The sequence below is a fragment of the Schistocerca cancellata genome, chromosome 7, assembly GCF_023864275.1.
Source record: "Schistocerca cancellata isolate TAMUIC-IGC-003103 chromosome 7, iqSchCanc2.1, whole genome shotgun sequence".
NCBI lineage: Eukaryota > Metazoa > Arthropoda > Insecta > Orthoptera > Acrididae > Schistocerca > Schistocerca cancellata.
The window spans coordinates 177599332-177618286 of NC_064632.1; the positions used below are offsets into that span (position 1 = coordinate 177599332).

At 45.2% G+C, this 18955-nt stretch overlaps 1 protein-coding gene across 1 annotated transcript in view; it reads left to right on the top strand.

Annotated features, from left to right (window-relative positions):
* LOC126092489 (ATP-binding cassette subfamily G member 4-like) overlaps positions 1-18955 on the top strand; it is a 334061-nt gene that overhangs the window by 199223 nt on the left and 115883 nt on the right. Inside the window, exon 2 of the mRNA XM_049908106.1 lies at positions 17118-17235. Coding sequence (XP_049764063.1) covers positions 17118-17235 — 118 coding nt within the window. The remainder of the gene's footprint in view (positions 1-17117; positions 17236-18955) is intronic.

Consider the following 18955-nt stretch of genomic DNA (forward strand, 5'->3'; position numbering starts at 1 on the left):
AATAGAGGGTTAACACATGTCCTGTCATCCTGTCCCTTCTCCTTGTCAGTGTTTTCCACAGGTTCCTTTCCTCTCCGATTCTGCGCGGAACATCCTAATTCCTTAACTTATCAGCCCACCTAATTTCCAACATTCGTCTGTAGCATCACATCTCGAATGCTTAGATTCTCTTCTGTTCCGATTTTCCCACAGTCCACGTTTCACTACCATACAATGCTGCGCTCCTCCTCAAATTAAGGCCTATGTTTGAGACTAGTAGACTTCTCTTGGCCAGGAACGCCCTTTCTGCCAGTGCTAGTCTGCTTCTGATGTCCTCCTTGCTCCGTCCGTCACTCGTTATTTTCTGTCTAGGTGGCAACCCGCATTCTGTACTGAGTAGACTGTTCATTGCATTCAGCAGATCATGTAATTCTTCTTCACTTTCACTGAGGATAGCAACGTCATCAGAGAATCGAATCATTGGTATCCTTTTACCTTGAATTTTAATTCCACTCCTAAACCTTTCTTTTATATCCATCATTGCTTCTTCGATATACAGACTGAACAGTAGGGGCGAAATTTTACATTCCTGTCTTACACGCCTTTTAATCCGAGCACTTCGTTCTTTGTCGTCCACTCTAATTATTCCCTCTTGGCTCTTGTACATATTGTATATTACCCCGTTCTCCCTATAGCTTATCCCTATTTTTCTCAGAAATTCAAATATCTTGCACCATTTTACATTGTCGAACGCTTTTACCAGGTCGAAAAATGCTATGAACGTATCTCTATTTTTCTTTAGTCTTGCTTCCATTATCAACCCCAACGTTAGAATTGCCTCTCTGGTGCCTTTAACTTTCCTGAAGCCCAACTGATCGTCATGTAACACATCCTCAGTTCTCCTTTCCACACTTCTGTATCTTATTCTTGTCAGCAACTTGGATGCATGAGATGTTAAGCTGATTGTGCGATAATTCTCGTACTTGTCAACTCTTGTAGTCTTCGCAATTGTGTGAATGATATTTTTCCGAAAGTCAGATGGTATGTCGCCAGACTCATACATTCTACACACCAACGTGAATAGCCGTTTTGTTGCCACTTCTCTCAATGATTTTTAATAATTTTTAAATGTTATCGATACCTTGTGCCTTATTTGATCTTAAGTTCTGCAAAACTCTCTTAAATTCTAATACTAATACTTGATCCCCTATCTCTTCTAAATCGACTCCTGTTCAGTGATTACAAAATAGAATGAATTTTATGGATAACTCTGCAAAAAATGGTTCAAATGGCTCTGAGCACTATGGGACTTAACATCTATGGTCATCAGTCCCCTAGAACTTAGAACTACGTAAACCTAACTAACCTAAGGACAGCACACAACACCCAGCCACCACGAGGCAGAGAAAATCCCTGACCCCGCCGGGAATCGAACCCGGAAACCCGGGCGTGGGAAGGGAGAACGCTACCGCACGACCACGAGATGCGGGCGATAACTCTGCAGTATCAGACCATTCGTCATAATGACGATGCTCCTACTTTGGTCTAGATACATGCACTGATTCGGTTGGGAAGGATGTCGAAGGCCATTGTATCTTCTCCTGAGGCAAGATGGCCCAGAACGGCTGTACTGCCACTGAGACGAAGTGACGGCCGAAATGGTTCCATAACATGTTCTATCATGGATAGGCCTCAGGAGCACGTAGATATCACACGGACAGTTCATAGATACACGTCCCATCTGTAGATGAGTATTGTTCTGCTCAAAAATGACGCTACGATACTATCGCATGAGCACAGATTATGCATGTGAAGTACCAGTGTGCCGTCATTGTTCCCACAGTCACAACGAGCATTGACCTGAAGTCGTACCCTGTAACTCCCCACAGCAGCCAGGAGTAACACTGTTGTTCTTCTCCAACACACTGTAAGAATAGAACCTCTCCCCTGTGGCCGCCATAGACACCGACGATGGTCATCCCGTGAGTGTAGTGCAGAATCGCGATTTGTCGCTGAATGTAATGTACACCATTTATCAGCAGCCCATGCTACCAGCCCATGCTACGGCACCGATCCAAACGCATCCATTTCTGATGAGGTGTTAACTGCAGCCTAAGCCTGGGGCGGTAATCCCTAGTCCAGCTGCTGTTAATCTCCGACCAACAGTGCGGGATGACACAGAACCTTGCAGGGGATCCATTACTGGTTATTGGAGGGGTAGGCGCATTTGTGAAGTCGCTACGACGTGCTTCGTGCACAACATAGCAGTCGTCAGGTATGTGCGACCGCAACCTTGACGACATGTATGTTTGCCGTCACTTTAAAGTGCAGTCTTACGTCTGACAACTGTCACGTTAAATCTGAATATTCCACGATTCGACCAGCGGCTAATTGGAGACCTACAGTGAGAGCCCTTTCAAACTCTGTGAGGTGCTGATCACGCAGTCTCACACGAGTACATGGCATTTACATGTGATTAATAGCTAGTCGTCCGTAAGCCACTTCCGTGGACTTTTCTCCTCAACTTCTCTCTCAAAGGCCTTGTAACATCGCGATAAAGTTGTTTACTGATCGTCAGACCAACAAGGATGAACTCTTTATGAACAATCCCGTCAGTACAAAAAAAGTAAATAAGCAAGGACTTACTGTTACTCTTGACTTACCGAGCTTTTACCGACCGAGTTGATCAAGCACTGCTCTACTGCGACGATTACAGTTTAGTTTGAGGGTCGTAAGCATCAACCCCCCATTCACCGCCAGAATTAACCTTGAAACCAAGTCTCGAACGTCTTGGAGATGTTCAATGTCCCTACAGACTTCCATGTGAAACAGCTTCTGATTGTGTTGAAAGATTGGCTGCAGAAATTGCGCCGGAATCCTTCCCTGATTTGTTTCGACTGAAAACGTTGATACGTATAATACATTATTCCCAAGGTACGCAGAAGTCTCCGATGAGTAGTCTACGATCCTGTGAAATTCGATCCCCACTTTCTGAATATTCTCTGTTGTGATACCAATCGAAGGCCGAACAGTCGCCATCATCAGTCTAAGTTAACCCCCTTTTTTAACCCTGATATAAGTCAGTCTTGGTCTGACCTAGTGCGTTGTTTCCAAAAGCTTGCTTCAACACCTGGTTGCGTTTCTGCAGCGGTTTTGTCAAGTTTTAAACATAATGTTACACAGACACACAGCTCTTTCAAGTCAGCCATCGCAAAACTGCAAACGACAGTGGAGGTATGCTCACCAACAACTAAGCAAACCTCTTAGCTCGCACTACAGGCTCGCTCTAATAGGTTGCCGATTTCTGCAAACATCGCAGAGATCGGGCCACAAGATTGACAGCTATGTATGAGAAATTATGATCCGAAACAAGAAGTTGTAACTCTGCTTAATATTTGGCAATTCATTGAGACACATGAAGAAATATCATTGAAAAACTGTTATTTTTGAACAAAATTACGATAGGAGTTCTCATACAGAACCTATGGATATATAAACATTTAAGGTGATTTTAAATTAAAGGCTCATCTGCCTACCTTCCCTAAGTCGCATCTAATACCGTCTCAGCCGTTTCACACACCTACTCTTCTTCCTAGAGCACCTTAGGATCCAATACGTTAATCGCAAAACCCATTCGCAGCACTTAGTATTCCACTAAGCAATCATCAACCCAGGTACACTGCTGCGCCAATACATTCACATTTCACCTTCCGTGTTCCTTCATGTCTCATCCATCTTCTCCCGACGCAGTTTCAACCAACACCGGCTATCCAACTATTGAAATTCGTCCTCAGATGTATCCCTCTTTTAGTCCCTAGTCGCAACCATCCATCTCACACCATCCTCCTACTAAATGCGGGTCATACAAATTTCTGGGACTTGTAAGCAGCACCTCGTATATCTTCACTCAGTTTCTAGATGGTCCAACGCTTCTGGTTTCTAGAGAATCTACACTGAAGAGTCAGAGAAACTGGTACACCTGGCTAATATCACGTGCGGCCCCAACGAGCACGCAGAAGTGCCGCAACACGACGTGGCATGGACTCGACTAATGTCTGAAGTAATGCTGGAGGGAACTGACACCATGAATCCTGCAAGGCTGTCCATAAATCGCTAAAAGTACGAGGAGGTGGAGATCTCTTCCAAAGAACATGTTGCAAGGCGTTTCAAATATGCTTAATAATGTTCATGTCTGGGGAGTTTGGTGGACAGCATAAGTGTTTAAACTCAGACGAGTGTTCCTGCAGCCACTCTGTAGCATTTCTGGACGTGTGGAGTGTCGCATTGTCCTGCTAGAATTGCCCGAGTCCGTCGAAATGCACAAGGGACATGAATGGGTGCAGGTGATCAGACAGGATGCTTACGTAAGTGTCACTTGTGACGGTCGTATCTAGACTATCAGGGGTCCCATATCAGTCCAACTGTACACCACCCACACCATTACAGAGCCTCCACCAGTTTGAACAGTCCCCTGCTGACATGCAGGTTCCATGGATTCATGAGGTTGTCTCCATACCCGTACGTACACGTCATAGAATTTGAAACGAGACTCATCTGACCAGGCAACAAGTTTCCAGTCATCAACAGTCCAATGTGTTGTGTTGGCGGGCGCAGACGAGGCGTAAAGCTTTGTGTCGTGCAGTCATCAAGGGCTCACGTGTAGGCCTTCGCCTCCGAAAGCCCATATCGATAATATTTCGTTGAATGGTTCGCACGCTGACACTTGTTGATGGCCTAGAAGTGAAATCTGCAGCAGTGTGCGGAAGGGTTGCACTTCTGTCACATTGAACGATTCACTTCAGTCGTCGTCATTGGTCCCGTTCTTGTAGGATCTTTTTCCGGTCCTAGCGATGTCGAAGTTTTGATGTTTTACCGGTTTCCTGATAGTCACGGTAAACTAGTGAAATGGTCATACCTGCCACTTTATCAGGAGTAACCAATGTAACAACTGCACCAGACGCTTGTTGTCTTATACAGGGTTATTACAAATGATTGAAGCGATTTCACAGCTCTACAATAACTTTATTATTTGAGATATTTTCACAATGCTTTGCACACACATACAAAAACTCAAAAAGTTTTTTTAGGCATTCACAAATGTGCCCCTTTAGTGATTCGGCAGACATCAAGCCGATAATCAAGTTCCTCCCACACTCGGCGCAGCATGTCCCCATCAATGAGTTCGGAAGCATCGTTGATGCGAGCTCGCAGTTCTGGCACGTTTCTTGGTAGAGGAGGTTTAAACACTGAATCTTTCACATAACCCCACAGAAAGAAACCGCATGGGGTTAAGTCGGGAGAGCGTGAAGGCCATGACATGAATTGCTGATCATGATCTCCACCATGACCGATCCATCGGTTTTCCAATCTCCTGTTTAAGAAATGCCGAACATCATGATGGAAGTGCGGTGGAGCACCATCCTGTTGAAAGATGAAGTCGGCACTGTCGGTCTCCAGTTGTGGCATGAGCCAATTTTCCAGCATGTCCAGATACACGTGTCCCATAACGTTTTTTTCGCAGAAGAAAAAAGGGCCGTAAACTTTAAACCGTGAGATTGCACAAAACACGTTAACTTTTGGTGAATTGCGAATTTGCTGCACGAATGCGTGAGGATTCTCTACCGCCCAGATTCGCACACTGCGTCTGTTCACTTCACCATTAAGAAAAAATGTTGCTTCATCACTGAAAACAAGTTTCGCACTGAACGCGTCCTCTTCCATGAGCTGTTGCAATCGCGCCGAAAATTCAAAGCGTTTGACTTTGTCATCGGGTGTCAGGGCTTGTAGCAATTGTAAACGATAAGCCTTCTGCTTTAGCCTTTTCAATAAGATTTTCCAAACCGTCGGCTGTGGTACGTTTAGCTCCCTGCTTGCTTTATTCGTCGACTTCCGCGGGCTACGCGTGAAACTTGCCCGCACGCGTTCAACCGTTTCTTTGCTCACTGCAGGCCGACCCGTTGATTTCCCCTTACAGAGGCATCCAGAAGCTTTAAACTGCGCATACCATCGCCGAATGGAGTTAGCAGTTGGTGGATCTTTGTTGAACTTCGTCCTGAAGTATCGTTGCACTGTTATGACTGACTGATGTGAATGCATTTCAAGCACGACATACGCTTTCTCGGCTCCTGTCGCCATTTTGTCTCACTGCGCTCTCGAGCGCTCTGGCGGCAGAAACCTAAAGTGCGGCTTCAGCCGAACAAAACTTGATGAGTTTTTCTACGTATCTGTAGTGTGTCGTGACCATACGTCAATGAATGGAGCTACAGTGAATTTATGAAATCGCTTCAATCATTTGTAATAGCCCTGTATAGGCGTTTCCGACCGCAGCGCCGTATTATGCCTGTTTACATATCTCTGTATTTGAATACGCATGCCTATACCAGTTTCCTTGGCGCTTCAGTGTATAAACATTTATGGTGATTTTAAATTGAAGGGTCATCTATCTACCTTCCCCAAGTTGCATCCAGTACCATCTCTTCTATTTCCCACACCTACTTCTCTTCCTAGAGCACCTTTGGATCCAACCCAGTCCCAGCACCCAATATCCCACCCACCAATCACCAAACCAGGTACCCTGGTACACAACTACATCCATGTTTCACCTTCAAAACACCCTCACGTCTTATCCACTCTCTCTCGACTCAGTTGTACCCAACTCCAACTTTCCAACTAAGAAATCCATCCTGAGAAATATCCCTCTTTCCAGCCCTAGTCACAACCTTCCACCTCACACCATCCTTCCAACAAGTGTGGGTCATATAAATTTCGGGTAGTGCCTCATGAACCCTCAGCTTCTATACAGTTCACCGCTTCCAGTTTCTAGGGCAATCTAGTAAGACACTGATCGCATACACAAGCAAAGCAATCGAAATGAAGTAACGCCCGATAGGCATGCAACACACCTAATGCACACGTAACGCAGTTTCGATCGTAACTGCCCAAGTCTAGTAGGAAAACTACCGTAGGCTGCGGTAGTTTTACAACTCTAGTGGTGAGATACTTAGCAGTATTTCGGTGTAACCATCTGCGTCCAAAAGCCATCCTCGGAATACCGCCTCGTAATACCAAACAGGACACTTCCGGGGTACTCATTCCCCCTCCCAGTATGTGCGTCCCGACAGTGTTCATCCATCGTGTGGCCGGAGCACTTGAGGCCGCGAAGGAGAAAGCCACTCGCCGACGAGCGCGTGGGTTTTTCTTCCTTTTTGCGCTGCTCCCGGGTGCGGTGACGTAACAGGAGCGGTCCACCGCAGTAGGACGCGGCACACTTGCGTGGTTCCGCCAGTCACCGACCCTGCGACCCGACAGTCATTCCACCTGGGGCCGACTGAGCCGCTCCGAGCCGGCACGCGTTGCTGAAATCACCCTGCAGGCTGTGGCATTACGCAATGAGTACCAGATTTCCGCCTCTCCCGCTAACTCTGTGGTAGATGCACCTGCGTTTGCATTCCTCGGTAAAGCCAACTGCATATCCGGCCCTAGGGGGAACTAACTAGGTCACCTGACTCAGCTGTAAAGGATGTAGTAGGGTGAAGCTCACGCGTGAAGACGCGTCATGGATTCAACCGATTTCACGAGACCTGTAGCTGCAATACCTATCCGCAGTTACCAAAACTTCACCCCACAAGTGCAATTCCTACCTTCACATTCAATCAATTTGCAGTCCTCTTTGGCCGTTCGTTGCGCTCTGTAAATTTATTTGTTTCTGTTTCTCCAGATTAGGGGACTTATTAATTTACCAGTAACCCTCCCCCACACCCCCGATTCGTCAGAGAACCGAACTCCCTTGTGTAAAACAGTTTCAGCAGTTCTGTTTTAACATAAGCTAGTTTTTTACGCATATCAATATTTACGACGTCAAATCCCCTGAATTGTGTGTGGTACAATGACAGACACGGAAGTGACAAAAGTCATGAGATATCTCCTAATATCGTGCCGGACCTACTTTTTTTTCGGCGTTGTGCAGCAACTCGACGTGGCAAGGACTGAACAAGTTGTTGGAAGTACCCTACAGAAATATTTAGCCACGCTGCCTCTATAGCTGTCCATAATTGCAAAAGTGTTGGGAATGAAAGATTTTGTGCACGGACTGACCTCTCGCTCATGTCTCATAAATGTACAATGGGATTCATGTCGGGTGATCTGGGTGGCCAAATCATTCGCTCGAAATGTCAAAAATGTTCTTCAAACCAATCGCGAACAATTGTGGCCTGGTGACATGGTGCATCGTCATCCATAAAATTCCTTCGTTGTTTGGGAACATGAAGTCTATAAATGAAGGCAAAAAGTATGTGGTATGCAGATAGAATAGCTAAGTCTCAGGATAAAATTAAAACCATATGGTCAGTCGTAAAGGAAGTTGCTGGTCTGCAGAGACAGGTCGAGGATATAGAATCAGTGCGTAGTGGGAATGTCCGTGTTACTGATAAGTCGCATATATGTACAGTATTTAATAATCACTTTCTGAATATAGCAGGTGAACTAAATAGAAACCTAGTCCCAACAGGGAATCATATAGCGCTCTTAGAAAAAAGTTTTCCGAGACTGTTACCTGAAATGCTCCTCCATGATACTCACAAGAGGGAGATTGAGTTAATAATTAGATCACTAAAGACCAAGAACTCTCATGGATATGACGGGGTATCTAGCAGAATACTGAAGTATTGTTCTATGTATGTTAGCCCAGTTCTCAGCCATATCTGTAACTTTTCCTTTAGGATGGTCGGTTTCCTGACCGATTAAAGCACTCGATAGTGAAGCCACTTTATAAAAATGGAGACATTGATAATGTTGACAATTTTAGACCTATTTCTATGCCATCGGTGTTTGCTAAAGTTATCGAGAAGGTTGTATATACAAGGTTACTGGAGCATTTAAATTCACATAATTTGCTGTCAAATGTCCAGTTTGGTTTTAGAAATGGTTTAACAACTGAAAATGCTATATTCTCTTTTCTCTGTGAGGTTTTGGACGGATTAAATAGAAGGTTCCGAACGCTAGGTGTTTTCTTTGATTTAACGAAGGCTTTTGACTGTGTTGACCACAAAATATTACTGCAGAAGTTGGACCATTATGGAGTAAGGGGATTAGCTTACAATTGGTTCGCCTCTTACTTTAAGAACAGAAAGCAAAGGGTAATTCTCCGCAATATTGAGAGTGGTAGTGATGTTCAATCCCAATGGGGCACTGTTAAGGGTCGGTGCTGGGGCCACTGCTGTTTCTTATTTATATAAATGATATGCCTTCTAGTATTACAGGTGATTCAAAAATATTTCTGTTTGCTGATGACACCAGCTTGATAGTGAAGGATCTTGTGTGTAATATTGAAACAGTAACTAATAATGTAGTTCATGAAATAAGTTCGTGGCTTGTGGAAAATAATTTGGTGCTAAATCACAGTAAGACTCAGTTTTTACAGTTTCTAACTCACAATTCAACAAGAACCGATATTTTGATCAGACACAATAGGCATATTATAAGCGAGACGGAACAGTTCAAGTTCCTAGGCGTTCGGATAGATAGTAAGCTGTTGTGGAAAGCCCATGTCCAGGATCTTGTTCAGAAGCTAAATGCTGCTTTATTTACCATTAGAACAGTATCTGAAATAAGTGACACTTCAACACGAAAAGTAGTCTACTTCACATATTTCCTTAAGCTTATGTCGTATGGTATTATTTTTTGCGGTAATTCTTCGGATTCAAAAAGGGTATTTTTGGCTCAAAAACGGGCTGTTCGAGCTATATGTGGTGTAAGTTCGAGAACCTCTTGTCGACCCCTATTCAAAAATCTGGGAATTCTGACATTGCCCTCACAGTATATATTTTCTTAAATGTCGTTTGTTGTTAGCAATATTAGCCTATTCCCAAGAGTTAGCAGCTTTCACTCAGTTAATACTAGGCAGAAATCAAATCTGCATGTAGAATGCACTTCCTTGACTCTTGTGCAGAAAGGAGTGCAGTATTCTGCTGCATCCATTTTCAATAAGCTACCACAAGAACTCAAAAATCTTAGCAGTAGCCCAAACTCTTTTAAGTCTACACTGAAGAGTTTCCTCATGGCTCACTCCTATTCTGTCGAGGAGCTCCTGGAAGAGCTAAAAAATTAAGCAAATTCCAGTGTTACATTGTTGATTTTCTTCATTTAAACTTACGACTTGTCACCTGAATATGTTTTTTTATATTTCATTTTATCTGTTTCTAATATCTTGTTATAATTTCATGTATTGACTCGTTCCATGACCATGGAGACTTCTCCTTAATTTGGTCCCACGGAACGATAAATAAATAAATAAATAAAATGACTGAAAATGGTCTCCAAGTAACCGAACATGACTATTTTCCGTGAATGATCCGTTCAGTTGGACCAGAAGACCCAGGCCATTCCATGTAAACACGGCATACACCATTATGGAGCCAGCACCAGCTTGCACAGTGTCGTTTTGATGACTTTGGTCCATGACTTCGTGGGGTCTGCGCTGCACTAGAATCCTACTATCAAGTCTTACCACATGACATCGGGACACCTCTGACCACGCCACGGTTTTCCAGTCTAGGATCCAATCGATATGTTCACGAGTCCAGAAGAGGCGCTGTAGGCGATGTCGTACCCTTAGCAGCGGCCCTCGCATCGGAGTCTGTTGGCATAGCACATTAACGCCAAATCGAGCCGCACTGTCCTAACGGATATGTTCGTCGTACGTCCCATATTGATTCCTGTGATTATTTCATGCAGTGTTGCTTGTCTGTTAGAACGACAACTCCATGCCAACGCCGCTTCTCTCGGTCGTTAAGTGAAGGCCATCGGCCGCTGCGTTGGCCACGGTGAGAGGTAATGCCAAAAATTTGGTATTCTCGACTGGCCCTTGACACTGTTGATCTCGGAATATTGATTTCCCTCATGGAATGTCAGAACGCGTCTAGCTCCAACAACCATTCCGCGTTCCAAGTCTGTTAATCTCCTTCGTGCAGCCATAATTATCGCGTCGAACACCTTTTCATGTTAATTACCTGAGTACAAACGACAACGCTGCCACTCCACTGCTCCACTGCTCTTTCATTGCATGCACAATCGTCAAGAACGGTGGGTGCCCCGGTTGCTGACTCCTGAAATGAAAGCGCACAGACTTGAAATTTGCCAGGAACTCCTCTCGCGTTACGAGAATGAAGGTGACGCCTTTCTCGATTCAATTGTGACAGGAGATGAAACGTGGGTACACCATTACGACCCGGAGACGAAACGTCAGTCTATGGAACATCGACACAAAGACTCGCCCCAGAAAAATAAATCCAACACGCAGCCCTCAGCTGTAAAAATGCCGATTGTGCTTGCAATTTCTCTCTGAGTGATACGACGATCATCCTGAATCAATCTGTCAACATTTTGCTTGTGAAACTCGGTGGTTGCTGTCACAGGACGTCAAATTCTTTGTCACGCATGTCAGATGTTGCCTCGACATCTTTAAACTTACTCGTCGAACGACGCACAGTACTCACATCAACACAGTCACCATAATCTGCTTTCATTCTCTGATGAGTCTCCTTTGCGGTGACACCTTCTGCTGTCAAGAATTCAATGACTGCACGTTGCTTAAACCGTATTGACCGACCGTCTACACAGGGTTCCATACTTTACACTGTAGCAACACAACCGTTCAATGCCAACTGGAGCTGTAAAAAAGAGGCTACAGATCAAGCCAGTACCTGCCGCATACCAATGCTGCCAACAAAGATTACAAAGGTGGAGGCATTACTTTTCAGTCAACCCTCGTAAGATTGTATCTCCTAATGAGTAGATTAATCTCCGTCAGTAATTATGAAATAGTGAAAATCAAATTTTTGTTGTCCCTGAAAACCGTTAGTTAGGCAACAAGCGACTGCGATCGAGTGACCGTAGCCACTTAGTAACATAGAGTAGTAGTAGTTGTTGTTTGTTGTGCGATACATATCTTATGAATGAAAAAGATCGAAGTCGCTCTCTCGGTCAGGGAACTGCCGTGCATCGACAAGGTCAATCGAGATAAATTGGTTTGCGCGTCAAGTGCGCACTTCACGAAAGAAAAACTTCCTGGTGGCCCGCTGCTCTCTGTTAATAAGGTCATTGAAAGAAATGCTGCATCTGTGAATATAAACTAGAACATAGTGGTGAAACTTGGTAGGGTGGGATTTGAGAAACAAGAGGAAGCTGGAAAATCATCAAAGCTGGAAATTCTTAGTTCAAAATGGTTCAAATGGCTCTGAGCACTATGGGACTCAACATCTTAGGTCATAAGTCCCCTAGAACTTAGAACTACTTAAACCTAACTAACCTAAGGACATCACACACACCCATGCCCGAGGCAGGATTCGAACCTGCGACCGTAGCAGTCCCGCGGTTCCGGACTGCAGCGCCAGAACCGCTAGACCACCGCGGCCGGCGAAATTCTTAGGAAAAACATTACGTGGATAACCGGATTACCAAATTATGTACATCTGCCGAGAATTCGATACGTCATCATGTCCATGGTTAATGTCACTGCTAACTGAGAGAGATCACATAACCCTGGTTGATCAGGAAACGTAATAACATGTTAATTAGAAACATAGCGATCTGTTTCTCGTAATTAAATTGTAAATTTGTGGCAAGATCTTATGGGACCAAACTGCTTGGGTCATCGGTCCCTAAGCTTACACACTATTTAATGTAACTTAACGCTATGGACAACACACACACACCCATGCGCGAGGGAGGACTCGGCTTCCGACGGGGGCAACCACGTGGCTACCCCGCGCAGCTCTCGTAATTAAATCCAACGTACGACCGCTTAGCTCCTGACTCGTGAGAGGACAACATGCGTCGCTTTTAATTCTAAATATGCTCCAAGACAAAAAAGGACGCACCACGAAGGAATTATCCGAATGGGACGGAAATGTATAGTTGTGATGTATCTGTGCAGAAAAACAGATGGTTACAATTTCAGAAAAAATCGGATGATTTATTCAAGAGAAAGAGATTCACAAACTGAGCAACTAAATAACGTGTTGGTCCAACTCTGGTCCTTATGCAAGCAGGTATTCGACGTGGCACTGATTGACAGAGTTTTTGCAAGTCCTCGTGAGGAATGCTGTGCTAAATGTTGTCCAATTGAATCATCAAAATCCCTAGCTGGTTGGAGGATCTTGCCCATAATGCTGGTCTAGCCATGGTAGGGTTTAGTTAGTACAAAGGCAAGCAATAGAAACCCTCGCCGTGTACGGGCGAGCGTTATTTTGTTGAAATGTAAGCCCAGGATGGCTTGCCATGGACTGCAACAAAACGGGGCGTAGAAAATCGTCGATCCACCGTTTTACTGTAAGGGTGCCGCATATGGCAACCAAAAGGGTCCAAGTGTGAAGGGGAATGGCACTCCAAACCATGACTCCTGGTTGTCGGGCCGTATGACGGGAACAGCCAGGTTAGTTTCCTAACGCTCTCCTGAGTGTCTCTAGACATGTCTTTGCTTGTCATCAGAGCTCAGTTCGAGGCAGCACTTGTCACTGAAGACAGTTGTATAGCTGTCAGTGAGACTGCAGGCCGAAAACGTGTCTGGACACGCTACTTGAATAAATCATTCATTTTTTTATGAAATTTTAATCATTTGTTTGTCTGTAGATGTACACCATATCTACCGATTTCCGACCCACTCGAATAATTTTTTCTTGATGCGTCGTTGTTTCTTTTTACCTTAGAGTGCATCTCATGTAGGGTGCCTGTGACAGAGTTCCTACTCGGAGCAGATGGAAATATAATTTATTCTTAAGATTTCGTTCTCATAATATGCACAACCAGTTTCAATAGCAAAAATGGTACCCGCTTGTACAAAATTTGCTACCGTCATCAGGATATGCATTTTGTAAACTTCTCGCCCGTCTTCCTAAAAAAAAGTGATGATGTAAACTAAAACTAAAATGAAAAAAATGGCTCCTATAGAATACTCTGATGCCAGTTCCAGCTCTGTACATTTGAATAGTTCGCGAATTTTAGCGAGTTGGATGAAATGTAAGCTGCCGGTTACGTTCTGTGCTTAAATTTGCTCCTTGTCGTAGGGTCAGTCCTGGTGTACGAGCGCTTGCTGAAGAGTATTGTCTCCAAAAAATTTTCTTCGTGTGTACATATTTCTTTCTAAACATTGTCAGCCTGGCGTCGAACACATTGCTCCCAACGAGAGGCCATTTTGTCGATATCGTCACTGTAGAGTGTTTTACTTTTTTGAAGGTGCGACAACTTCACCTTTGCTTGGACCGCTTCATCACTGTCTAAGCGAAGTCCTCGAAGGTTTTCTTTAAGTTCTGAAACATGAAAACCAGATTCGGTGAAGGCGAGACAGTATGGAGAACGATCTATGATAGTGAACACAAGGCGTCGAATTGTTGAACATGTGGCAGCGCTTACGTGTGGTCTGGCATCGTCATGCTCAAGGAATTCGAAATTCCATTACAGCAGGCTGTATCTCATTCACCGACGAAGTTACCATGCACACCGCCATGTTACACGCAACAGTTCGAAGCCCCCTAGCGACAGGGAACTGCAGCCTGCGTCAGCAAAGCGGGAAAGTCGAATGAGTAATATGCGTGACGTGTAATACCTCAACCGATATTGGGAACAGAATAAAAAATTCGGAAGCATTACGTTTCAGGACGCCCTCGTGAGTTTGAATACAATGGAGGTGCACCCACATTTCAGCTTAAATGTAGTGTGCGGTGTAACTTCGCAGTGCGAGCATAAAAAGCGATGGTGGAAACTACCTTCGCGGGTACTCACAGCGGTTTGCTGTCAACGTCATTAAGTTTGTTAACCGTGAAAAAGACGGGAGGGACAGTTCAAGCGTAGTGTTAAAGTCGATGCTGTAGGAGCCGTGGCATCATGGCAGGTGGAACAGAATGCTGAGTGGAGAAGAAGCAACTTGCACAGGATATGTACCCCTTTCGCGATATTGTTACACGTGTTTTTAGTCAGAAGTTCTGGGCACTACTGAGTTGTGCTGGCCCCGGCTTATGCGTTGGTTTAAGCCTTGACTGTTACCCTGCGTTTCGTTTCCCGCGGTTATTGCGGTTATGCCGTGGTTCTTTCTCTTTCTAAGTGTGGCAGCAGCAGTGTGTATCGATATTCGCACCTTGTACTATCTTTGGTCTGGTGCTTATAGTTTCCGGCTAGCCGGTGTGCGGCAGTCGGTCGGTCGGTGTGGATCAGTCAGGAAATCTCGGCGCGGAGCAGTGGGCCGGGCCCGCTGGCGGTCTCTACGCAGTGTCAGAGTGTGTGTGGGAGCTGTTGCTACGAGGTTCGTGGCTCACCGACCCAGGACATCAAAGTTGAATGGTGATTTAATTACCGAAGCCAGTCCGTTCACATTGTACCACTGGTTTCATGGTTGACTGTTGGGGGTATTCCCGTGAGCAACAGCGAGTGTTCGAGTTGGCGAAAGTTTGGCCACCATCCAGTGGAGTTGAACTGTATTTTGGTTATTTGAAGTCCAAGTGCACCAGCGGAATTTTTTGCCTTGTGGCCGTAGGGTTCCGGTTACCTACCCTGGCTGGTGACGTAAAATTCAGGTAGTGTCCTTTCCTCACCGTGTTGTCACTGTCCAACACGTGTGCGTAGTTTTGACAGCTTATGCATACTTGGTTGCGGGCGGCTATGCCTTTTACGTTTGGGCATTGGAGTTCCTTGTGTACTGGTCGGGTGGAATGCGAGTCGTCTTATCGGTGGGTCCGTTGACTGTCTCTTGGTTGGGTTGCGGGCGGATCGGATATAGTTAGGCCGACTACCTGTCTCCCCTAAGCGAACCATACCAAAGATAGTACAAGGTGCGAATATCGATAAACACCTCTGCTGCCACACATAGAAAAAGGAAGAAGCACGGCATAACCGCAATAAACGTGGGAAACCAAACTCAGAGTAACAGTCGAGGTTTAAGCCAACGTATAAGCCGGGGCCAGCAACGCTAAACTACGAAGAAACACCAATTTTTTACGAAAACTTGGCCGCTTTTGTCTCAAAGACCTGGACTTCGAGGCTAGCAACAAAAAAAAAACTGTTAGAGTAACTGTTCTGTCTGCGGAATTTAGTTTTAAAAGCAGCAAGACTAAACGAGTCGTCACGTGGGCGGAGGAGACAACACAGTTTCAGCAATGGCATATGTCCGCAGTTTTGCAGATGAAAGCAAAGTTTCTTCATTTAATACGATAATCTATGAGGGCTATGCTAAAAGTAAGATCCGGCTGGTTGCGAAATAGAAATGAGAATGAAAACCCGACGAAGCTTTGCTCAGATGTGTTGGGCAGTGTCTCTAGTATGCCTGTCGATCGCGTCACGTCGCTCTTTTCAGTTCTCAGCACAAAGTGAGCACGTTAGGATGCTTAGAATAACAGTGCCTCCCGCAAAATACATGTGCCCGCTGGGAGGTTTCGCCTGATTTCATGCAACCCCGCACAAAGAACGTGTCGTCCGCAGCTCGTGGTCGTGCGGTAGCGTTATCGCTTCCCACGCCCGGGTTCCCAGGTTCGATTCCCGGCGGGGTCAGGGATTTTCTCTGCCTCGTGATGACTGGGAGTTGTGTGATGTCCTTAGGTTAGTTAGGTTTAAGTAGTTCTAAGTTCTAGGGGACTGAAGACCATAGATGTTAAGTCCCATAGTGCTCAGAGCCATTTGAACCATTTGAAAGAACCTGTCATGCCTTTCCTTCATCTGCAGGGACAATGAGGACGCCTCTGCAGCACTTCCGATGGGAAGTGTCTGATGACCCACTATACAGCCCGGACTTAGGTCCCTTGGTTGTTGAACTTGCATACATGATCCACTGGCCATAAAGACAATATGCTGTCGCAGACAACGAACGGCAGACCAGCGAAGAGAAGTAGCGGCAAGCACAGGTGGCGGCCTTCTACGACGAGGATACTGGAAAGTTGATACAACGCTAGGACAAATGTTCAAGTCGGAGCGGCGACTATGGTGATAAGCAGCTGAAAGTGTAGCAAACTGTTGCAAATAAAACATTTTTTATTTTCACTGTAGTTTCCATTTCGCTACCGATCGGCCCTTGCTACTCGAGCAGCCCTCGTATATTCCTGTGTAAATGAAAGTGAGCGTTAAATTCGCTTCTAAGGTGTGTGTCACGCGTGTTACAGGCCGGCGCAGCATTCTGAAGGGCGTGTGCGGCAAGTTCCGGCCGGGACTGCTCTCCGTGATCATGGGGCCGTCCGGCGCCGGCAAGAGCAGCCTCATGAACGTGCTGGCGGGACTCGTGTAAGTGACCTGCCTCTATTTTGTAGTATTGTGTTAAAAAGGTGAAACTGACTGTAGAGACTGGTATCGGCGCCTCCCTGAATACGTGAGAACCAGTAACATCCTTTCCTGATTCTTTAAAGAATCCATCTCCCATGTATAAAATAGACAAGTCTCTTTTCTTTAGAAATGCTTTAATGTCTTAAATGTTTCATAATACGGATAGTTACATCTTAGTACTTACGGCCTGCAATTGAAATAAGCCCTGAGCTGCGCGGGGTAGCCGCATGGTCCCAGGCGCCTTGCCACGGTTCGCGCGGCTGCCCCCGTCGAAGGTTCTAGTCCTCCCTCGGGCATGTGTGTGTGTTTGTGTGTGTGTGTGTGTGTGTGTGTGTGTGTGTGTGTGTGTGTGTGTGTGTGTGTGTGTGTGTGTGTGTGTGTGTTGTCCAAAGCGTGAGTTAGTTTAAGTTAGATTAAGTAGTGTGTAAGCCTAGGGACTGATGACCTCAGTAGTTTGGTCCCATAGAAACTTAAGACAAAGTCAGACGCTTTAAATTTTCAGCGCAGTTCCAACAGCTTATGGAAGAGGATAGGTTTTGTGAGAAACTCATTTTTAGTGATGAAGCATCACTGTTTGTGAATGGCACGGTGAACAGCCACGATGTGCGAATCTGGGGGACAGAGAATCCCCACGCTATCGTGCAGCACATTCGAGATCCACCAAAGTTAATGTGTTTTGTGCAGTCCCACGGTTTAAAGTTTACGGTCCTTCTTCTGCGAGAAGACCGTTACAGGATACGTGTATCTGGACATTCGGGAAAACTGGCTCATGCCATAACTAGAGAACAACATTGCGGACTTCATCTACCAACACAACAGCGCTCTAACCCATTCCCATCATGATGTTCGTGAATTCTTAAACAGAAAATTGAGAAACCGATGAATCGGTCGTGATGGGGTTGATGATCAGCAATTCACGACATGGCCTCCACGCTCTCCCAACCTAAGGCCAAGCGTCCTTTTTCTTTGTTTTTTCTCTCTCTACCAACAAAGCTACCAGAACTGTGGACTCTCATCAACAGTGCTTTTCAACAGATTAATAAGGACATGCTGCGCCGAACGTGGGAACATGTTGATTATCGACTTTATATCTGCAAAATCAGCAGGGTTAGGGAACATATGGAGTATTTGTGATATGTCAAAAAAACTTTGAGTTTTTCTATATGTGTGCAAAGTCATGAGACAATATATCAAATAATATAAGTACACCAAATCTGTGAAATTGCTTCAATCACTTGACGTGACAATGTGATATTACTCTTTTGAAGCTGGTCGTTTGACCGCTGCTCTCTCATTGGCTAGTAAGAACCGGAAGTCGACCTCACAGTGAGCGTTAACGCCTTGCTGCACGAAACACCTAAGTAAGCCGATGGCCCTGCTTTAGACTTTTATCCTTTAGTACACTCGCAGAAGGCTTTTGAATATGTGGAATGGAATGGAGTAACGTGTCTTCATGTATTTTAAATCCATTCGCCTTATGTGAAGCAGGCTGAGGCAGTTAGCACTGATGTAATGACACGAGAATCCAGAATCAGGAAATTCGTAATGGGCGGTTTCTCATTGTCAACACTGATATTTTATTTGCGTACTGAAGAGGAAATGAGAGAAGTAAATGACTACTTCGACGCGGGAGTTGTTTATCGCGGAGATAAAACCGGCGTGATCGGTTCGCCGCCAGCAT